This window comes from Neophocaena asiaeorientalis, unplaced genomic scaffold, assembly GCF_003031525.2.
Source record: "Neophocaena asiaeorientalis asiaeorientalis breed wild unplaced genomic scaffold, Neophocaena_asiaeorientalis_V1.1 scaffold180, whole genome shotgun sequence".
Taxonomy (NCBI): Eukaryota; Metazoa; Chordata; class Mammalia; order Artiodactyla; family Phocoenidae; genus Neophocaena; species Neophocaena asiaeorientalis.
This window is the reverse complement of record NW_020173697.1, coordinates 2,020,140-2,044,852: the sequence shown is the minus strand read 5'-3', so window position 1 is coordinate 2,044,852 and position 24,713 is coordinate 2,020,140. Positions and strand designations below refer to the sequence as shown.

The following is a 24,713-nucleotide window of genomic DNA, read 5'->3' as shown; positions in this document are numbered from 1 at the left end:
ATCCTGGGCTTTTGTTTCTTTGAACATTTTTAATCACAGTTTCAATTTCAGTGCTTGTGATTGGTCTGTTTATATTTTCTGTTACTTCCTGGTCATTCTCAGAAGGTTATGCTTTTCTAAGAATTTGTCTATTTCTTCCAGTTGTCCAGATTATTGGCGTATAGTTGCTTATAGTAATCGCTCATGATCCTTTGTATTTCTGCAGTATCGGTTGTTACTTTTCCTTTTTCAATTCTAATTCTGTTGATTTGACTCTTCTGCCTTTTTTTCTTGATGAGTCTGGCTAATGGTGTATCAATTTTTTCTTCTCAAAGAACCAGCATTTAGTTTTATTAATCTTTGCTGTTGTTGCCTTCACTTCTTTTTCATTTACTTCTGCTCTGAGCTTTATGATTTGTTTCCTTTGGCTAACTTTGGGGCGGTATTTTGTTATTCTATCTCTAATTGCTTTAGGTGTAAGTTTAGGTTGTTTATGAGATTTCAGTTTTCTTAAATTTACCAAAGCTTGATTGTGACCCAAGATATGATCTATCCTGGAGAATGTTCCACGAGCACTTGAGAAGAAAGTGTATTCTGTTGTTTTTGGATGGAATGTCCTATAAATATCAGTTAAGTCCATCTTGTTTAATGTGTCATTTAAAGCTTGTGTTTCCTTATTTATTTTCATTTTGGACGATCTATGCATTGGTGAAAGTGGGGTGTTAAAGTCCCCTACTATTATTGTGTTCCTGTTGATTTCCCCTTTTATGGCTGCTAGCATTTGCCTTATGTATTGAGGTGCTCCTATATTGGGTACATAAATATTTACAATTGTTATGTCTTCTTCTTGGATTGATCCCTTGATCATTATGTAGTGTCCTTTTTTGTCTCTTGTAACATTCTTTATTTTAAAGTCCATTTTGTCTGATATGAGAATTGCTACTCCAGCTTTCTTTTGATTTCCATTTGCATGGAATATCTTTTCCCATCCCCTCACCCTCAGTCTGTATGTGTCCCTAGGTCTGAAGTGGGTCTCTTGTAGACAGCGTATACACAGTTCTTGTTTTTGTATCCATTCAGCCAGTCATTGTCTTTTGGTTGGAGCATTTAATCCATTTACATTTAAGTAAGTATTGATATGTATGTTCCCGTTACCATTTTCTTAATTGTTTTGGGTTTATTACTGTAGGTCTTTTCCTTCTCTTGTGTTTCCTGCCTAGAGAAGTTCCTTTAGCATTTGTTTTAAAGCTGGTTTGGTGGTGCCAAATTGTCTTACCTTTTGCTTGTCTGTAAAGGTTTTAATTTCTCTGTCAAAACTGAATGAGATCCTTGCTGGGTGGAGTAATCTTGGTTAGAAAGATTTTTGAAAGGAAAGGTTGAAAAGAAAGGTTTTTCCCTTTCATCATTTTCAATATGTCCTGCCACTCCCTTCTGGCTTGCAGAGTTTCTCCTGAAAGATCAGCTGTTAACCTTATGGGGATTCCCTTGTATGTTATTTGTTGTTTTTCCCTTGCTGCTTTTAATATTTTTTCTTTGTATTTAATTTTTGATAGTTTGATTAATATGTGTCTTGGCGTGTTTCTCCTTGGATTTATCCTGTATGGCACTCTGTGCTTCCTGGAGTTGATTATTTTGTTTCCCATATTAGGGAAGTTTTCAACTATAATGTCTTCAAATATTTTCTCAGTCCTTTTCTTTTTCTCTTCTTCTTCTGGGACCCTTATAATTTGAATGTTGGTGCAATTAATGTTGTCCCAGAGGTCTCTGCGACTGTCCTCAATTCTTTTCATTCTTTTTTTTCTTTATTGTGCTCTGTAGTAGTTATTTCCAGTATTTTATCTTCCAGGTCACTTATCCATTCTTCTGCCTCAGTTATTATGTTATTGATTCCTTCTAGAGAATTTTAAATTTCATTTATTGCGTTTTTCATCATTGTTTGTTTGCTCTTTAGTTCTTCTAGGTTCTTGTTAAACGTTTCTTGTATTTTCTCCATTCTGTTTATGAGATTTTGGATCATCTTTACTATCATTACTCTGAATTCTTTTTCAGGTAGACTGCCTATTTCCTCTTCATTTGTTAGGTCTGGTGGGTTTTTACCTTGCTTCTTCATCTGCTGTGTGTTTCTCTGTCTTCTCATTTTGCTTAACTTACTGTTTGGGGGGTTTCCTTTTTGCAGGCTGCAGGTCATAGTCCCATTGTTTTTGATGTCCGTCCCCAGTGTGTATGGTTGGTTCAGGGGGTTGTGTAGGCTTCCTGGTGGAGGGGACTGGTGCCTTTGTTCTGGTGGGTGAGACTGGATTTTGTCTTTCTGGTGGGCAGGACCACGTCTGGTGGTGTGTTTTGGGGTGTCTGTGAGCTTAGTATGATCTTAGGCAGCCTGTCTGCTAATGGGTGGGGTTGTGTTCCTATCTTGCTAGTTGTTTGGCATGTGGTGTCCAGCACTGGAGCTTCCTGGTCATTGATTGGAGCTGGGTGTTAGCATTGAGATGGAGATCTCTGGGCGAGCTCTCACTGATTGATATTACATGGAGTCAGGAGGTCTCTGGTTGTCCAGTGTTGTGAACTCGGTTCTCCCACCTCAGAGGCTCAGGCCTGGCACACGGCCGGAGTATCAAGACCCTGTCAGCCACACAGCTCAGAAGAAAAGGGAGAAAAAAAAAGCAAGGAGGAATAAAATTAAATTAAAAAGTTATTAAAATAAAAAAGTATTAAAATAAAGTTTAAAAGAGTAATTAAAAAATTGAAGAGAGCAACCACACCAATAAACAGATCCAGCAGTGATAACCAGCATTAAAAAGTAAACTAAGATAAACATAAAACCAGAAACAAATTAGATGCAGAAAGCAAACCCCCAGTCTACTCCCAGTTGCTCCCAAAGTCCACCCCCTCAATTTTGGGATGATTGGTTGTCTATTTGGGTATTCCATAGATGCAGGATACATCAAGTTGATGGTGGAGATTTAATCTGCTGTCCTTGAGGCTGCTGGGAGAGATTTCCCTTTCTCTTTGTTCACACAGCTCCCGGGGTTCAGCTTTGGATTTGGCCCCACCTCTGTGTGTATGTTACCGGAGGGCGTCTGTTCTTCACTCAGGACGGGGTTAAAGGAGCCGCTGATTCGGGGGCTCTGGCTCACTCAGGACGGGGGGAGGGAGGGGCACGGAGTGCGGGGTGGGCCTGCGGCTGCAGAGGCTATGTGACATTGCACCAGCCTGAGGCGCGCCGTGCGTTCTCCCAGGAAAGTTGTCCCTGGATCACGGGACCCTGGCAGTGGCGGGCTGCACAGGCTCCCCGGAAGGGGGGTGTGGATAGTAACCTGTGCTCGCACACAGGCTTCTTGGTGGCGGCAGCAGCAGCCTTAGCGTCTCATGCCCGTCTGTGGGGTCTGCGCTTTTAGCCGCAGCTCACGCCCGTCTCTGGAGCTCGTTCAGGTGGTGCTCTGGATCCCCTCTCCTCGTGCACCCTGAAACAGTGGTCTCTTGCCTCTTCGGTAGGTCCAGCCTTTTTCCCGGACTCCCTCCCGGCTAGCCGTGGTGCACTAGCCCCTTCAGGCGGTGTTCACGCCCCCAACCCCAGTCCTCTCCCTGCGCTCTGACTGAAGCCCGAGCCTCAGCTCCCAGCCCCACCCACCCTGGCAGGTGAGCAGACAAGCCTCTCGGGCTGGTGAGTGCCGGTCGGCACCGATCCACTGTGCGGGAATCTCTCCGCTTTGCCCTCCGCACCCCTGTTGCTGCGCTCTCCTCCGCGGCTCCGAAGCTTCCCCCTCTGCCACACCCATCTCTGCCCGCGAAGGGGCTTCCTAGTGTGTGGAAACCTTTCCTCCTTCATGTCTCCCTCTCACTGGTGCAGGTCCCGTCCCTATTCTTTTGTCTCTGTTTATTCTTGCCCTACCCAGGTACGTGGGGAGTTTCTTGCCTTTTGGGAGGTCTGAGGTCTTCTGCCAGCGTTCAGTAGGTGTCCTGTAGGAGTTGTTCCACGTGTAGATGTATTTCTGATGTATTTGTGGGGAGGAAGGTGTTCTCCACGTCCTACTCTTCCGCCATCTTGAAGGTCCTCTCTCAGGGTGTTAGTTTTTATTTTATCTTCCCTTATGCTTTCTTCAGTGCTCTTCCTTTATTTAGATCCATGTTTCTGACCTATATCATTTACTTCTTTTTAAAGAACTTTTTTTTAAACATTTCTCACAAGGCAGGTTTAATAGGAACAAATTCCTTCAATTTTTGTCTGTCTGAGATGACCTTACTTCTCCTTCACTTTTGCAGGTTAGTTTCACAGGGTATGGACTTCTACGCGGGGAGGTTTTTTCTCTCAGTTCTTTAACTCTTTCACTCCACTCTCTTCTTGCTTACATGGCTTCTGAAGAGAAGTTGGATATAATTCTTATCTCTGTTCCTCTGTAGGTAAGGAGTTTTTCCTTTGTTTTCTTTGGAGATTTTTTCTTTATCTTTGATTTTCTATCGTTTGAAAATGATATGCCTCTGTGTAGTGTTTTGGTAATTTGTCCTGCATTGTGTTCTCTGAGCTTCTTGGATCTGTGGTTTGGGGTCTTGGATTTGTGGTTTCCTCATTTGGGGAAATTTTTCTGTCAATGTTTTTTCAAATAGTGTGTTCCTTCCTCTCTTCTCCTTCTGTTGTTCCCATTATGTATATGTTACATCTTTTGTAGTTATCCCATGCCCTTGGATATTCCGCTCTACTTTCTTAAGTTTTTGTTCTACTCGCTTTTTGGATTTTGAAGATTCTATGGATAAATCCTCTGGTTCTGAGAATCTTTGCTCATCTGTATCCACTTCTACTCATAAACCCATCAGAAGTATTCTTCATTTCTTTTAAGGTTTTTTTTTTTTAATCTATTTTTGGTTCTTTTTTACGATTTCCATCTCTCTGCTGACCTTGCCCATCTGTTCTTGCACGTTCTCTACTCTTCTGTTAGGACCGTTAGTATATTAACCACAGTTATTTAAAATTCCCAGTCTGATAATTCTTACATCCCTGCTGTATCTGTTTCTGATGCTTTCTCCATCTCTCCCGTCTCTTCAAGTTGTGATTTTGCCTTTTGGCATGCCTTGTGATTTTTTTCCTTGATAGCTGGACATGATGAACCAGATGAAAGAAATTGCTGGAAATAAGCCTTTCATGATGTGGTGTAGAGGTGTGGTGGGAGGGCAGTGCCCACAGTTTCGTGATTAGACCTCAGTCTTCTGGTGACCCTGGGCTTCTGAACTGTGAGTTTTTTAGCAGTTTCTCAGGATTTTTCTCCACACTTGGGCAGAATGGTTAGAGTCGGCTAGAGTCAGGAATTTCCCTTCTCTTGGGTCAGTTCGTCTACAGGATACACCAGAGCAGGTGGGGCTCTGGTTAACTAGTTTCCCCTGAGGGCAGGCCTTATTGAGAAGACCAGAGTGCTCTGACGTATTTCACAATGGTTCCTTCTCTCCTTCTCCTGCCAGGAGCTCAAGAGAATTTTTCTTCAGTACTCACTCTGGGAACTTGGTTGAGCTCCCGGAGATAAATCTCAATAAAATTGGAGCCTTTATGACTGGGTCTTCCAGAAGGTTTTTACTTCTCCGACTTGTCTGCTCAGAGCTCCCAGCAATTTGTCAATTATAGTTCAGGTTTTCCTACCCTGGCACTGGTACCTGGTGTTTGTACTCATGAGCCCCTGCTCTGGTAAGCCTTCCTGTACTCCACCGTCTGTCTCTGTTGCCCCGTGTCCTCTCCTCTCTTCTGGATCCAAGAAGAGCTGTTGGTTTTTTCAGTCTGTTTAGCTTTGTACTGGTTGTCAAGACAGAGTGGAAACTTCCAACTCCTTACCTGCAGAACCAGAAAACAGAAGCCTTAAATTAGATTTAAATAAAAGAAACCTACAAAATATTTACAATGTACGTAATTAAGAAAGCTTTAGCAAACATAATATGTAAATTGTTCTTAAACTGTTTTTTAAGATCTCCGAACAATCATTTTACAGTGTAAGAAATACAAATGATAAGTGTATGTAAAATTAATTTTATTATTAGTCAAGAGAAGGCAAGTGTGTGACTAATATATATTTTTACCAGTAAATTTCAAAATAGTATCTAATGCTTCTGGGGATGTGTGAAAACTATCTACTCACTCTAAAGGTAGTCTGGCAATTTTATTTGTAAAATAAAATTTACACCCTGCCACCACTTCCAAGTATACCTAACTAGGAATATTAAGCAAATATGTTTATTTTAACATTGTTTATAATATGTAAAATCGGAAATAATTTTAAAATATATCTTCAGCATCATAGTGTAAATTGGGATGCAATGAAATAATATCAACTAGCGGAACTCAGTGAAGTGTGGCTTTTATACAGTTATGTTGGAGAAAATCAAATTATAAGGCAGTATGTATATTAGAATCTGTATACAGATGTTAGCAAACATACACGTAAACTCTTAGCAGTGGTTTTCTCTGAGAGATAAGATTATACTTTTTACTTCTGTGTTGCTTGCTTTTTATCATGAGTGTCTCTCTAAATGAAATAAAATAATATAATAAAATCTTGCTGCTAGAGCTGTTTTTGGAGCATAGTAACAGGCAACTAAAGAAACACACGCATTCATGTCTTATTATCTGTTCTAGAAGATGAAATGGTTTTTACGCAGACAGTAATCCCTTTTTCTCTTCTCCTGATAGGGAAAGGTGAACATGGGAAACCTTACCCCCTCACTGAAGAGGACCACGATGAGTCAGCTTACAGGGAAAATGGTTTCAATATTTTTGTCAGCAACAACATTGCTCTAGAGAGGTCCCTGCCAGATATCCGCCACGCAAAGTGAGTGTCAGCTCACCTCTGTGCAGAGCGGTTTTTCTTCTGTCTCTTTTGATTCATATGTTTGATGTATATCATGGTGAGATACACAGTGAAAACCTTTGCCCTATTAATTTTATAGAAGCTGTTTATACTCTATAATCATATATATATTTTTGTTTTTGTTTTTTTATTGAAGTATAGTTGATTTACAATGTTGTGTTAGTTTTAGACGTACAGCAAAGTGATTCAGTTATATGTATGTGTATATATGTATATAATGTGTGTGTGTGTGTGTGTGTATTCTTTTTCAGATTCTTTTCCCTAAAGAAACTTAATGGTTACCAAAGGGGAAAGGTTGGGGGGGGGGATAAATTAGGAGTTTGGTATATATACACTACTATATATAAAATAACTAACCAACATAATCTTAAATACTTTTTATTTAAATTGAAATAACCTTTAAAATTCCAAAAGAGTCACTGTCGACTCTCAAAAACTTAATATCCATTTTCATTATTAAGTTGGCGGTATGATCTCCATTTAAACCGAAGTGCTTTCAGATGACATATATAACTTTGCATTTGATCATGTACATTATGAAGCTCATGTTTTTCTCTGGTAATTAGTGCTGTCAGAACTGTCTACACGTGCATGCCTTTGACCAACTGCATTCTCACCTCGGCCTTATCAGTGCCATTGTTGTTACATTTTCTTAGAAAGTGCCTAACATGAGTGCATCCCTAATCTAAAGGTAATGTTTGGTTGCTCAGTTTCCCATCACTTAGGAATTGCTTGTGCCTTGTCAGTTGACAGTGGGCTCAGTTTTTACTGAATTGTAGCTAAATATTGTAGTCTGAATGGAAACAAGAAGAATATTACCTACAGTTGACTGAAAGCCTTCTTCTCTCTGTCTACCCCTGTCTAATCCTAACATTGCTTAATGTACTTTTTTTTCTTGTCTGTTATGTTTTTCTTAATAGCATATGCTATGCCAAAAGTATGCCAAGAATGTAGGCAGAATTTGAAGTTGTGGCGTTGTCATGCATATTTGTTAAATCTGTCCAGCTAATAGAGTATATTGACTTTTGCAGTTCATCTTCCTTTAGAATCATTGATGTGAGAGAAAGAAAATCGGAGAAAATAAAGGGCATAAATGAAACCAGGACTAGAAATCTAAATTAAACCAGTAATGTACATTACGTAAATCTCCTTGTGCAAAAATAATTAACCCATTAGGGAAAAACAAATCAGTACGTTGTCGTTTGGAGGACTATTTTTTAGTTGCCGTATTGTATCTTTATAAATTCGTTTGTTGTGAAATGTTTTGTTCTAGTTCTGTGAAAAATGCCAGTGGTAGTTTGATAGGGATTTTTAAAATATAAAAAAATTACTGGTTTGCTCCTTAGGTTTTATGTGAATTTGCTTTTCCCAATAGTGTTAAGCGAAGAATTAATGTGAAGAAAACATCCATTTTCCCCTAAGCTGAATGCTTCATATATTGCACTACACCTTCTATCTAGCAAAATTATTCCCATGTCACCTGAAATTATCTACGGTAATTCCCACTACCGAGAACATTTCTAGTTATGAGAAATTTTAATACCTAATTGCACACCATCAAAGATGCATTAAATTGCATTGTTGGCATAATAAATATGCTCAAAGCATAATTTCCATCCACTCCACCCCGACATTGCTAATCTTTTCATGTGTATTCAAGTGGAAATATTTGCAGATGGAAACAGTGCAGAAAATCGTGGAAATCAAAAGAAAGCTGATGTTACTGTTCTCCACAGAGACTATATTTTTAATGCCACTACCACCTTTTGAGAAAAGATATTCTTAGGCAATAATGGGGAAGAAGATGGAAAAATGGAAAGAAAAACATTTTGAAAATTTTATCAGAGCTACTAAATTTATAGTATAGGAGGGTATTTTTCTAAATGTTAGGGAAGAAAAATATGGCTAAAACATGGTGTGTGACCATATTCTTACTTCCTGAGGCTGGGTATGTAATAGGACAGACGCTAGTAAAATGATACCAAGAAGAGAACTCAAACAAACAAACAGTCTTAGCAGAAGATTGGAGAAGCATGCCAGCAGCATGTTAAGTGTGAGATCCCAGGAATGGTCATTTACTTGGTTTGTCCAGTTTCTGACTCTCAGTAATGCAGGAAGCGAGATGAGATGATGCCTCTGATTTTGTCAGCGTGCCACCTGCAGGAAACCGGAAGCCAAAGAAGGTCTTACAGGGATCCCGCTGTTTAAAGTCCTATGCTTTTGACCTCGGTTATGCTTCCCACAGTGCAGGCATAGGTAATTACAGGAGTATGTAACTCTGTCCTTCAAATTGTAAAAGCAGCTGGACACAGATTCCAGTGTTATCAATTTAAGGAATCTGCAGGTAATTGACCATGGCTCGTTTATATTGACAGAATCTATGGAAGAGAATGCAAAATATGTGTGACTTTTATAATCAAACGTAACAGTTCTAAGAAACTTTGCATTTGCCGTCAGCCAATTCCAACTACCATCTCAGAGTGCCAGGAGAGAGGACGTTATTTTTCTTTGCTTTAGGATTTTGCAGTGGAAAATAGCCGGGAATACCATCTTGCAATTTTCCTGAACTTGATCGTTATTCCAAAACACATCATCGTGGTTCTTACTACACTGTTCTACATGATAGGTGACTCTCTGTGTATATGCCCATGCTCTTTACCTCTTCATATTCTCAAAAATGTTCATGGTTCTAGGCGCTTTGACATGCTTAGTGCACAGTCTAGTCCACTGTGAGGGATATTTAGAATATGAATTACTTCAGAAATCCCAATCCAGAGAGCACTTTTATTTGTCTCACTGCTTACTTCTTCACTAGCATAACAATGAACAGCTTTCTTTTGGCTTTGTTATTTCATTGAATCAGTAATAGATTCCCATTAAGTAGGAAGCATAGATAAAGGAAAGTCAGTTGGCATGTGTGCAGTAATTTAAATCTATACAGGACAAGAACATTTTTACTTATATCCTAATAATAAATTTCAGTCTTTTAACTTACATTTTGAATTTCTTGTGTTTTTTTCCAGTTATTTTTAGCATCCCCTTATCTTGTAAATTACATTTTAGTTTTTCATGCCATCTTTGCTTTGGTCTTGTCAAATTTTCTACCTCTTCTTGCATAGTCATAGCCTGACACTTTTGGTTGACTTTTGTACTTTTTTGGAGAAGTATCTATATGTTGATAGTTTAAATACTCACTTTTTTTCTTCAGTTACTCCCTAATTATGTCTATATCCATAGTACCTCGGCTCAATCTCAGAGCACCTGAGTTCAACCTGTCCTTAGAACATCTTATTTTTTCTGTTTTATCTAATGCAATGTCGATAAGAATTTTACTATGAGAGCTTCTGCATGACAAATGTCCAGTCACTGGATATCTGGCTGGCCTGGTTAGTTTTTCCTCAACTGTATTTTGATCGTGCATTTTCTTTGTATTCAGTCACCCATTGGGATGTCACACCTTTGTATGCTGCAGAACATCTTATTTTGACTCTAAAACTTGTATTTAGAGTACAAAATACATATAAAATAAGGGGGAAGAAAACCATGGAAGGATGACCTGCATAGAAAAGAAATTCTGAGAAACTTATGCATGAATATATTGTTAACAAGGGAAGACTAAAGAATAGTTGAGCAAGTATTACTCCCTGGATATGAATACGTGTATCAGCAATTACCACAAGTGCTCCCAAACCATGCTAGAATTAATGTGTGTAGGAAGAAATTACATTTATGAAAACAGGAAGTATGTGAGATTAGGACACATAAGAGTCATGAATAATAGGAGAGTTGAGATCAGCTTTGTAGAGAGTTGAGATCAACTCTGCAGAGAATTCAGGTAAATGCATCATTGATGTAAGGTCCATTCTTTGCTCTTATAAAAGAATCCAGATACCTGTTCATATGCATCCACATTCATTACGATGCAGTTATAAGGTGGTTGAGTAGCTGGGATATTTTTGAGCTAAAGTAGTTCTACTCTGAATTGTGGCTGTTCCTTTTCATTTAAATGTTCCTTTTCGTTTAACTTACATTCCCAAGATAAGGAAGTTTTAGCTTCATGCCTTGACAACAAACAAGATATTGAATTTTAATAGAAAATTCTGAGAGATCTCATCTCTTGAAAACATTTAGGAGAATTTTGACAACCTCTTGTCATGATAGCATTATGTGATTGCTCTCGGCAGTGTTGCAGCTATATCAGATTAATCTATCACAACCCTGCTGTCTGCGCAATTTCAAAACCAATGGAGAGATTGTCTCAGAAATGGTTTGAAAGTAAAGTATTACCTTTATTATTATTATTACTAATTTATTTATTTATTTTTGGCTGCATTGGGTCTTTGTTGCTGCGTGCGGGCTTTCTCTAATTGTGGCGAGCAGGGGCTACTCTTCATTGCGGTGCGTGGGCTTCTCATTGTGGTGGCTTCTCTTGTTGCAGAGCACAGGCTCTAGGAGTGCAGGCTTCAGTAGTTGTGGTACATGGGCTCAGTAGTTGTGGTTCGTGGGCTCTAGAGCACAGGCTCAGTAGTTGTGATGTGTGGGCTCAGTAGTTGTGGCACACGAGCTTTGTTGCTCCGCGGCATGTGGAATCTTCCCGGACCAGCGCTCGAACCCGTGTCCCCTGCATTGGCTGGCGGATTCCTAACTACTGCGCCACCAGGGAAGCCCTTACCTTTATCATTGATCAGAGTCTATTGGTGGGCGTGGTTTAGACCTGGGCCAAGCGTGATTTCTAACAGAAGGTGGCGCATTCAGCCTTCCAGTCACAGACATTGCCGAGAAAGGACAGTTGTAGAACTTCGGGCATGGAGGGCAGAGGGAGATGTCTGGTCTCTGCACGCAAGTGGGTTCCCGTGTACAAAACTGAAGCAGAAGCTGAGCCAAGCATGATAAACTCTGTAACTCAAACTCAGCAGTCATGTGTCTTTCCTCCTCCTGGAAGGGACGTCTGGGAGGATGGATGGAGAGAGGGTGGGGTGTTAGCGTAACAGCTGCCCCTCCACCCGGGACCATCTGTGGAGGGAAAGGACCTCCTCCCTGGATGAATAGGGCACAGTAGCTACTTTGTATACAAGGAGAAAGGCAAATTCTCGATATACACAGATTTGGAGTAATTTTTCTTTTTCAATTAGACTCTGAGTCTAGTCATGCCTTCTGGAAATTATGTTGAATAATAATTATTAAAAAGTTAACTTTCCTGACTTGGACCGTGACGCTGAACCAGGCAGTTGTCATTCTGATTTTCTACGTACCCACTTTTCTAAGTCAGGGTGCTAACTTTCTTCATGTCTTTCACAGAGTATTAAGATAAATACGATTGGTGTCAGTTTTACCAAATCAGCCGCACCATGATCGATTCAGTTATTTCTTTTTCTTCTGATGATTCTCCTTCTGATTTCCTTCCTTCTTTTGCATTCATATCATGAGGAGATAAAATATAAAGAGATCAAGTGAACTACAATTCAAAAACATAAATTGCAAAAACGATTAAATTTGGGGAGTCAGATTTGAGTTTATTAGGAAAAATAATTATGTGTGTCCAATGTATTTTAATATAGTGTAGTGAATGTGATAGGTTGGTATTTATTTTAATCGTGTGTGAAATAGAAAGTGTGATTTAACTGCTCTGACTCTGGGCTATTGAATGTTAGAACTCATCCACAGAAATGTTTGAGGTTAGCCATCCAAAAGTGTGCAAGGATTTTCTTAAAATTTCTCAAGTTCAAAGGCTCCTCAAAAGCTGGGGAGGCACTGCCTTCCTTTCATGTTTTCATTATGATTTACTTGTGAATTTGATGAAGTATCTTTCTTCAACAAGTTCACAAGTCAATTCTGAAGCAGATTAAGCTAAAGGAGTTGTACACTCCAGTCAGGTGGGAATACTGCCCTGGAAGAGGCTGGAAGTGTATCCTTTGAATCAAATGCTGCTCTAGCGTAGTGTATGTCTCAGTATAACTGAAGAAAGACAAAATAGTTAACTCGTAAGCAGCAGATTGAGGGAGGAATGACCAGGAACAACAGATAGGAAGTAACCTTTCAAAACTGCAATTGTTTTGAAGAACCGAATAATTAATTTTTTTGGCGGTACGCGGGCCTCTCACTGTCGTGGCCTCTCCCGCCGCAGAGCACAGGCTCCGGACGCGCAGGCCCAACGGCCACGGCTCACGGGCCCAGCCGCTCCGCGGCATGCGGGATCCTCCCGGACCGGGGCACGAACCCGCGTCCCCCGCATCGGCAGGCAGACTCCCAACCACTGCGCCACCAGGGAAGCCCCCGAATAATTATTTGAATATTTTTTGAAACCCGGCTTATGCAACCTAGTGTAGCCATTAGTACATTCATCTGTTTCTAAGGGCCATTAAAGAAAAGCCATGATAGAATAACAACAGAAATGTACACAAGTATCTCTTCCATTGGCTAAAGCCTGAAAGACATGGAAGAGTTTTTACCACTATAACTAAAGATGTATCCCTGTTGAAAGGAAAATCCTCGAAGGATAGACAATAGTTCAAGAGTTGTCAGACATCTCACCTCTGGAGTGAATGACAGATCATAAAGCAGATTCGTTGAAAGGTAGAATGTGGACGAACACAAGGGCATGGGGGTGTGAAAGAGTAGCGGTGGGAAGCTGTGCACACACACAGAGCCTTCTAAAAATACCCTAAGTATGTTATATAACTTTTGCAATGTCACCATTGCTGGTAATTGGTGTAAATTTGACTCCAAACCAGGGCTCTCAAACTCGGAAACCTAGTCGCTTATTACCGTGTTATCCTGCTTCAAATCAGGATAAAAATATAAAGGTTGAAATTATAACGAGTTGCGGTGTACTAGCTCGTTAAGATCCAAAAACTGTAATTGCTTTTTAAATTACACAAAGAACCTGGAAAATCAAGTATGAATTAATGATTGATCATTATTGTCATTCATGGGACGTCTATTTCAGTCCTGAATATATATATATATAGTATTATCACATGTATTTTTAATTATATGTAATTTTATTACCCCAAGTATATAAAGCTCCAAATTGAACGCATCTATTCAAGAGAATAGTAGCTAACTATGAGACTGCACTACAACATCAGTGATAGAGAAAAATCGTAATTAGAGATGTGTTAAACTGCTAGGTTTTCACTAGGCAGTCATCACTGTACACTTTCATGGCATCACTGGGAAATAGCAATGTGCTTTAAACTGAGACAGTTATTTCGGTTGTGTGTGACCTTGGTGGCAAAGTCAGCATCTCCAATCAGTGTGACTGCAAAGCCATCCAAATTTTAAAGTTCCACTGGAAAAGGAAAAATTATTGAGCTCACAGAAAAGCAACTAGTTTTTGGAAGTTTGACATGAAACTAGAAGACCAGAATTGATCATGGAGTCAATCTTATCAGATTATTATTTTTTAACATTTGAATAATCATAGAGTTTTAGTGTTTAGATATGGGAATTTTTCCATAACTGAAAAAAGATGGTGTCTTACACCATAGTCCTATGTTAACATCAGAATTATTAAAATGATGAAAGTCAAAGGCCAAAAGCCATTTATTATGATGATTATTTCTGTATTGGTCTACTGTTTGATAATTATATTTAGATTTATAAAAGAAAAAATATAGATACAACAGAGTCTATGTAGATATTCCACGCCTGGTTGTTTGTGTTAGCTACTTACAAACTAAGATACTCATATAGAAATTTCATTGTGAAATTTTAAAGTCACAGATGCTTGAAGTACTCTCATTGCTTTTGTTCCCATAGATAAAGTTTTTTTTTTTAATTTTTATTCTAGTATAGTTGATTTACAGTGTTGTGTTAGTAAAACATCAACTCCTCCTTCTAGCCAGAATTGAACTAGTGACCTAAGGGTGACTATACTGGGAAATGCTACAGTCCCCTGCTCTACCAGCTGAGCTATCAAAGGGAGTACTCTCATTTCCTGATTAGCAACTAGATTCCAAAGTTACCTATACTTTTACACTGTTTCAAATTACTACAATTTATTTATTTTAAAATGCTCTCTTTTGCAAAATTAATCTCATTTACTTTAATAGCAGCCTGCCAGATGATTTTAGCTGTTCTCATAGGACATTGCACATACACAATATTTAGATTTATTCCACTATATTATGAATTGGAAATTTTGGCTGGTGCCTTCCACTGGAACAGTGGCTCCCTGACAATAAGACTTTGATTTTCTGTGATCTTCAACCCATGATATAATGTTCATCATGTGATTAATATTAAGTACGTGTTAGGTATTGAATAAGTCCAGAAAAACAAACAAAACAAAAATAACCTCTAGTCAGAATCATATCTGTTAAATTTCAGAGTATATCCTTTGTAACCATGATAAGGATCAAATAAATAAAACAAAAACCGCACGTTTGAGAAACTTACATGATAAGGATCAAATAAATAAAACCGAAAGCGTAAGTTTGAGAAACGCAAATACATTGGCAATTTTAATTCCTTAAAGAAAATGGAAATTTGACGTATTGATGCATTTTGTTCTGTAAGATTAATATTGCAGTAGGAATTCTAAATTTGTTCCCTCTTCATTATAAATATTTCCACTCATGGAAGTTTGATGAGATAAGAGGTAAGGATTAATAGTTAAGGTTATTTGTTTAAAAATGTGGGGAAATCCGCCATTTTTGGAAAGCTAACATCATACTTAGTGATGAAAGACTGGATATATTGCCCCTATGATAATGGGGTGAAAGGGATGTCTGGTCTCACTGCTTCTATGCAAAATTGTACTGTACAATATAGTCCAGGCAATTAGGCAAGAAAAAGAAGTAACGGGATCCAAATTGCAAAGGAAGAGTTAAAACTTCTCTATTGGCGGATGACATAATCTTCTATCAATGTATAGAAAACCATAAGGAATCTGCTGAGAAAACTAGTAGAACTAATAATGTCAGCAAAGTATTAGAGTATGACATCAATATATGAAAATCATTTTAGTTTTATACACTTGCAGTGAATAATCTGAAAATACCTCCAAAGAGCTCAATTCACCATAAAATCAAAATGAATAAAATACTTAGGAATAAATTGAACAAAAGAGATGTAAAACACTTTGAAAACTACAAAACGCTGTTGAAGGAAATTGCAGAAATGAAGAAACATCCCATGTCTGTGAATCAGAAGAGTTAATATTAACTCGGCAGAACACTCCAAGCAGAGCCACAGATTTGAAGAAATCCCTGTCAGAATCCCAGCTGACTTCACTTTAGAAGTTGACAAGCTTTGGAGAAATGTCCAAAGAAGATATACAGACTGCCAACAAACACATGAAAGGATGCTCAACATCACTCATCATTAGAGAAATGCAAATCAAAACTACAGTGAGGTATCACCTCACACCAGTCAGAATGGCCATCATCAAAAAATCTCCAAACCATAAATGCTGGAGAGGGTGTGGAGAAAAGGGAACCCTCCTGCACTGTTTGTGGGGATGTAGTGATACAGCCACTATGGAGAACAGTTTGGAGGTTCCTTAAAAAACTACAAATAGAACTACCATATGACCCAGTAATCCCACTACTGGGCATATACCCTGAGAAAACCATAATTCAAAAGGAGTCATGTACCACAATGTTCATTGCAGCACCATTTACAATAGCCAGGACGTGGAAGCAACCTAAGTGTCCATCAACAGATGAATGGATAAAGAAGATGTGGCACAGATATACAATGGAATATTACTCATCCATAAAAAGAAATGAAACTGAGATGTTTGTAGTGAGGTGGATGGACCTAGAGTCTGTCATACAGAGTGAAGTAAGTAAGAAAGAGAAAAACAAATACCATATGCTAACACATATATATGGAATCTAAAAAAAAAAAGGTTCTGAAGAACCTAGGGGCAGGACAGGAATAAAGACACAGGCATAGAGAATGGACTTGACACAGGGAGGGGGAAGGTTAAGCTGGGATGAAGTGAGAGAGTGGCATGGACATATATACACTACCAAATGTAAAATAGATAGCTAGTGGGAACAGCCGCATAGCACAGGAAGACCAGCTCTATGCTTTGTGACCACCTAGAGGGGTGGGATAGGGAGGGTGGGAGGGAGACGCAAGATGGAGGGACATGGGGATATATGTATAGGTATAGCTGGTTCACTCTGTTATACAGCAGAAACTAACACACCATTGTAAAGCAATTATACTCCAATAAAGATGTTAAAAAAACAAAAAAAAGTCAACGAGCTGATTCTGAAATTCATATGAAATTGCAAGGGACCCAGAATATCCAAAACAATCCTGAAGAACAACAACAAAATAGGATAACACCCACTTCCTGATTTCAAATTTATTACAAGTCAACAGTAATCAGTATCGTGTGTTATATGGATAGATACATGGATGAACAGAATATAACAGAGAGTCCAGAAATAGTTCTGTACATCCACGATCTATTGACTTTTTGACAAGGGTGCCAAAACCATTCAATGTGAAAAGAATGATCATCTAAGCAAATGCTTCTGGGACAACCAGGTAGCCACTTGCAAAAGAATGATGTAGGACCCTTACCTCAGACCACAAAAGATGAGCCCAAAATGCATCAATGACCTCAATATAAGAGCTAAAACTGTAAGATTCAGAAGAAAACACAGAAGTAAATCTTCATGACCTATGATTTGAGAAAGGATTCTTAGATACGATACCAAAAGCACAAGGAACAAAAGAAAAAATAGATAAATTGGACTTCATCAAAATTAAAAACTTTTATGCTTCAAAGGACAGAATCAGGAAGGGAAAACGAAACCCAGAGAACTGGAGAAAATATTTGCAAATCATGTATCTGATAAGGGACTTGTATCTAGAATATATAAAGAATTCTTACAATTCAATAACAAAAAGACAACCCCATTGAAATATGGGCATATGATCTGAATAGTCATTTCTTCAAGGAGGATATGAAAATTGCCAATTGCTTCATGAAAAATGCTTCACATCATTAGTTATCTGGGAAATACAAATCAAAACCAAACTGAGATACTGCTTAGCCCACTACAATGACTGGGACCGCGAAGTCAGATAATAAATGTTGGTGACGATGTGGAGAAATTAGAACGCTTGTACGCTGCTAGTGGGTATGTAAAATGGTGTCAGTGCTTTGGAAAATACTCCAGTAGTTCCTCAAATAATTAAACACAGAGTTACCATGTGACCCAGCAGTTCTACTTTTAGGAATACACCCAAGAGAAATGAAAGCATGTCCATACAAAATGTACACATGAATGAGCAGCATTACTCACAATAGTCAAAAGGTGGAAACAACCCAGATATCCACCAGTAAATCATTGGATAAACAAAATGTGGTATATTCACAAAATGGAAGATTATTCAGTCATGAAAAGGAATAAAATACTTATAAATGCTACACCTTGGATTAACATTGAAAACATTATGCTAAATGAAAAAAACAGGGCCAAAATTCCACGTAATATATGATTTTATTTGTATGAATGTCCAGAAGAGGAAACTCTGAGAAACAGAAAGTAAACAGTGGTCTCTAGGGCTGTGAGTGGATAAAGAACAGGGGAGTTATAACTAAGGCTATGAGATTTCTTTTTAAGTTGATGAATATATTCTAAAATCTGTTGTGCTAATGGTTGCACATATCTGTGGATAAACTAAAAATCAATGAATTGTACACTTTAACTGGTACAACAAATAAATTAGATGGTATGTGAATATCTCCCTAAAGCTGTTTGAAAAAAAGATAAATCACTTTCAGTTTTCTCCTAGTCAAATAATGTTATTTACTTCGTTTTTACCAAATCAAGCGATTAATTACTCTGGTAGACCTTCTCATCTGAATCCATGTAATAAGTATGAATCTCTAGGGTTCTCTAACTGGTGTGTAGTGATAAGTACCTATTATTTTTTTGTGAGATTCAACTGTTTCAGTAACAGAAACACTTATTTTCTGATAAAATTCCATTAAAAATCTGGAACTGCTGCTGTGGAAAGCATTCTTTTTCTTCTCTACAAAAGTGGAGAAGTTAGTTCTTAATATTTAAAAATATTTAGTTCATTATTCTGGCTTAAATTTAATCCCATATGATAAAAACATTACTACTTCTGTATGTGTAAAATGACCCCTATAACTGGTGTTTCCCTCCAGCAATCAGCCCCAACTTTTAATAGATACTGATTTCCTCAGCTTCCACCAGATCTTCAGAGCCCTAATTTGACTCCAGACACTACAATGCCACCAACATTTTTCTTGCCCAAGTCACTCATACCTTCCACGTTATATTCAGCAGCCCAAACTAATTTTTCAGGCCTGTCAAAGGCAAATAAGTTAACCAGTTATCATTGCTTTATCAAACCCAACTGGCATGGCAAGATTAGAACAGAAAAACAGTGTGACTAAAACTAGCCATTGAAAATTGAATAAGCTGACATTAAAACAATTACTATGTAAATTGATGCTTGGAAATGACATACAGATATGCTGTATAGTCTGCTTGTCAGTAGCCAGATGCCAAGATGACATTTTATTCTGTTACAATCGAGAATGAGACTGAGAGAACTTTAGGTGAACCAAAATGGCTTTGCAAGAAGGCATACAATGGCATAAAGTTAAAAGAAAATAAAGAAGTTTTCTTCCCTTCCTGAACATGAATGATTTCTTTGATAAGATTTTAAAAATTGTGGTTCACTAACAATAATACACTTAGCTATTCTGATAATCTTGTTAGGAAATCTGTTTAAAACAGAACTTCACACAATTGTCTGAATTGTCATCTATCAGGAAAACCATTTTACAAGGATTTTTGATAGACAGGTAATAAATCACTTAATTTGGGGTCTGTCCAAGGTGCTGTAAACTGGCACTTGTAAATGTATCAAAAGGTGGTCAAAAGGTACAAAGAAAAAAACAAAAAAACCTAGTCTGCAATAGCCATGAGGTCAAACACTGTAGTATTTTGAATTGTTTTCCCTCCCACGCGTATCCCAGTTAAACTGACTGGAAGTGGGTCTTTATCACCATTTCAGAGGATTTTCATGATTATTACAAAATAGAACAAATAAATCATAAATTCTGTAGTATTTTGAATTGTTTTCCCTCCCACACGTATCCCAGTTAAACTGACTGGAAGTGGGTTGGCACTGTCTTTATCACCATTTCAGAGGATTTTCATGATTATTACAAAATAGAACAAAATCATAAATATTTCAAATGTTGGGCCCTAAAGGAAGCCCAAAATATAACTCCCTCCCTGTTTATTATTATCATTACTATGCAAAAACATTTCAGTACATCTAGCATTACATGAAAAATGTCCCAAGTGTTATATGTTTCACATGAAGGATATATATGTGCGTGTGTGTGTGTGTATATATATATATAAATCAGTAAGTTGGCTTAATTTACTTACATTTATTGAATCCTACAGTCAATAATTTCGTAATCAACCTTGTTTTTCGGTGGCACGTGGAATATTTACCCAAATAGACCTACGTTTATGAATAAACAACTCTCAATAAATTTCAACAGATTGAATAATACTGAATATGTTCTCTGACCAAATTTGAATTAAATGAAAAATCACTAATAATAATATATGCAGAAAAGTTGCAAATATTTAGAAATTAAATAACACATTTATGAATTACCTACAAGTCAAATGTGAAACTGGAAAAATTAAGAAGTATTTCAAGTGGAATGTTAATGTAACTACATCCCAAAGCTTGTGTATAGGCTTTACATATAAAGCACTGCTTATAGGAAAATGTATAGGTTTAAATGTTTAAATTAAGTATGAAAAACTTCAAATTAATCATCTAGGTAAATAAGTATAAAAAAGGAAATAATAAATCAGTGACTGTCAAAAAGGTTATAATTTCAAAATTTAGAATTTTGAATGGATTAATAAAATTTCTAAATCCCAAGCAATTATCTCTAAGGAAAAACAAAAGAGGGAGAAACTACCAAGTACCACTATCAGTATGAAAGAGTCGGTATTATTCAACTTCCAATAGACATTTAAGATATAATAAAGGGATATTATAAACATCATCATGCAAAAAATTTGACACTTAGGTGAAATATAAAATTTTCTCGACAATTCAATGGAAACTGTCCTAAAATGAGGCAGAAAATCTGAATATCACTATAGCTATCAAATATATGACATCTGGAGCTTCCCTGGTGACGCAGTGGTTAGGAATCTGCCTGCCAATACAGGGGACACAGGTTCGAGCCCTGGTCTGGGAAGATCCCACATGCTGTGGAGCAACTAAGCCCATAAGCCACAACTACTGCGCCTGTGCTCTAGAGCCCACAAGCCACAGCTACTGAACCCACGTGCCACAACTACTGGAGCCCATGCTCTGCAACAAGAGAAGCCACTGCATTGAGAAGCTCACGCACCGCAACGAAGAGTAGTCCCCGCTCGCCACAACTAGAGAAGAGCCCAGGGGCAACAACGAAGACTCAACGCAGCCAAAAAGAAAATAAATAAATTTATTTAAAAAAATACATGTCACATCTGTAATTAATAGCCTGCCAACAGCATTCTGATTTCTGGAGAAGGAGGAGTAAACACATGCTACTGTCATCCCACTGAACTCAACTATCAGACCTATACAGATGTATGGTCCAGCTAATTGACAGTGTTGAAAAAAATAGCAATAGGTGGAGGAGGGAAGGACATGAGAATTCAAAATAGCAATAAAATAATGCCGAGTTCTTGAGTTCCTGAAAACATGTTTGACAGTTTAAAACAAAAATACAATATTCCTGATGGTTTTCCATGTATATAAACATGTAAGACAGCTCTACCATAAAAGAGAGGGTGTAAAGGGACCTATATGGTAAAAAGATTTGTATATTATATAAAAGTGAAGTGGTACAGTATTATTTTTAAATAGACTTGAAACAGAAAGTATGTATTTTGTAATCCCTAAAGCTACCACGAAAATATTATGCAAAATAACATCAAAATCACAATGGATGCATTAAAATAGAGTACTAAAAGATGGAAAAATAACCCAAAGAATGTAGAAAAGGGAAAACATAAAATGTAAAGATAAAACAGAAAAAACTCAACCTCAAAACAGCAGGATATATATTCTTCTCAAGTGTGCATGAAACACGCATCAAGTCAGGCCATATCCTGGGTCATAAAACAAAGACTACAAGTTTGAAAAGATTGAAATCATACAAAGTACATTCTCTGACCATAATAATAGAATTAAATTAAAAATTAAATGACAGGAAGATAACAGGAATATTGCCATTCAGTTGGAAGTAAAAAGCACATTTTAAAGTAATCAGTATATCAAAAAGGAAGTTTCAAGGGAAATTAGAAAATATTTTGAAATAAAAATATTTCTTAAAACTTTGATATATTTAAAGAAGTACTTAGAATAAACTTATTCTAATCATCTATAATTCAATGCTTGTAAAAAGAATGAAAAATGGCCTTAAATCAATAATCTAAGCTTTCACCTTAACTGGAAAAGAAGATTTATTATTATTATTATGAAGATTTGTTATTTCAACATAAATCCAAAGAGTAAACTTCTTGTAATTTTTGGATTATCTGTATTTCCTTGCAGTTCTCTCAACTTTTGCTTCATATATTTCTATTACTAGCTGCATAAATATTTGGATTCTTATGTCCTCCTGATAAACTGACCTTTTACGAAGAAATAAACTTTTATATCTTGGTACTATTCTTTGCTTTGAAATCTATTCTGTTGGCTATATTAAAGCCACTTTAGCTTTCTTTTTATTACTGTTGGCATTATATATATTCTGTGACTTTACTTTTATTTGCATCTTTACATTAAGAATGAGCTTTTTGGAGGCAACAGAGATCAGTCTGCTTTTTATGTGCATGTTTAGACCATTTACATTGAATATAATTTTTGATATGTTTTACCCAAATATATCACATTACTATTGCTTTTCTATTTATAAACCATTAAGCCTTTTCTCCCTTTCTTCTGTTTCTAACTTCTTTTGAATTAATTACATATGTAATCATTCCATTTAGTCTTCTTTGGGGGAGGGCATAGTAGATATAACTATGTTATTTTAATTTATGTTGTATTATTTTAGTGTTGCTTTAATGCTGATGGAATATAACAACGTATCATGGTCTGCTTTTAAGTAATATTATATGACTTCATTTGTAGTAAAAGAACCAGACAACAGTATACATCCATTTCTCCACTTCTGGCCTTTATGTTATTGTTGCCATGTATTTTGTTTCAACTCATGTCGTAAATGTCAAAATATGTTGCTATTATATTTGCTATAGACTAATCACTTATCTTTTTAAATGATTTAAGTAAAATAAAATAGTAATTTTATCATTTTCCCACAAAATTCTTATTTTGTGTGACTGAAACAATAGAAATTTATTTTCTCACGATTCCGGATCATAGTCTGAGGTCAAGATGTCAGCAGGTTTAGTTTCTTCTAAGACCCTTCTCATGTACATGTAGATGGCCATCTTCACCCTGTGTGTTCACCTGGTCTTCTCTCGATGTCTGTTTGTATCCAGATTTTCTTGTCTCATAAAAACACCATGTTGATTTAGGGTCCACCCTAATAACTTCATTTTAAGTTAATTACCTCTTTTAAGACCCTATCTCTAAATACAGTCACATTCTGAGGTACTGAGGCTAAGACTTGAGCAGATGAATTTATGGAGAATACAGTTGATTCATAACACTTACATAACCATATGAATTTTAGAATAAATTTGTCATAAAACAAAAAGACACCCGGGATTTTTTTGTGGTTTGTGTTGAATCTGTACACAAATTTGGGGAATATTGCCATCTTACTATTGTTTTCTGATCCAGAGCACAGGATGTGTTTCCATTTATTTAGATGGCCCTGTAATTTCTTTCAATAATGATTTGTAGTTTTTAGCATACAAGTCTTGAGCTTGTTTTGTTAAATATTTTTCTAAGTAATTTCTTCTTCATGCTATTGCAAATGATGCTGTCATCCTAATTTTATTTTTAACATTTTTTATTGCTCACCTATAGAAGTACATTTGATTTTGTATATTGAGCTTGTATTCGGCAACTTTACTGAGATTATTCTAATTTGTGTGCAGGTATGTTTGTGTGTGTTTTTGCGTGTGTGTATTATTTAGAATATATAATGTCATGTCATATACAAGTAGAAATAGTTTTAATTCTTTCTTTTCTATTTGAATGCCTTTTATCTTATTATCTTGCCTAATTTCTTTGAGGAGAAGTACCAGTACAATGTTAAATAAAAGTGGTGAGAGCAGACATCCTTGTCTTGTTCCTTATCTTAGGAGGAAACTAGTCTGCCTTGGAACCTTCACCCTAAATGTGGGCTGTGTTAGGGTGATTGGAGTCCAACATTGTTGGCCTGCCCTCTTTTTGTGGGCATGGTGGGGGAAGTGAGCCCTAGGTCTCTTAATTACAGTTGCTGACATGGAGCTTTTGCAACAGAGCTATTTAGTGTAAGAGTTTCTGCTGTGCTGTCTCTTCCAGGGTGCCCACAAAATTCTTTTATGTTGCTTTTTATTTTTTGTCTATATATAGACTTCCATTTAATTGTTCTGAAGAAATTCCTGTAACATTTACTTTTGTGTGGGTCTCCTGATCAATATTTGCATGTCTGAAATTTTTTTATTTTACCTTTGTCTTTTAAATGTATTTTCATTGACTAAAGAAAACTAGGTTGATTTTTTTTCTCTTTTTTTGAATTTTTCTTTTCTGTACTTAAAGATGTTTCTCCACTCCCTTACTATCTTGCATCATTTTTAACAAGAAGTCTGCTGTCACTCTTAGCCATTTTCCACTAGACTTATGTGTCTTTTTTCTCTGATTACTTTTAAGATGGTCTCTTTATCATTGATTTTAACA

The 24,713-nt window shown here is 37.1% G+C and overlaps 1 protein-coding gene across 1 annotated transcript in view; it reads left to right on the top strand.

Annotated features, from left to right (window-relative positions):
- The window catches only part of GALNTL6 (polypeptide N-acetylgalactosaminyltransferase like 6), a 1,130,106-nt gene that overhangs the window by 469,131 nt on the left and 636,262 nt on the right, over nt 1-24,713 (top strand). The window contains exon 3 of the mRNA XM_024750526.1: nt 6,644-6,782. Within this exon, the coding sequence (XP_024606294.1) occupies nt 6,644-6,782 (139 nt within the window). The remainder of the gene's footprint in view (nt 1-6,643; nt 6,783-24,713) is intronic.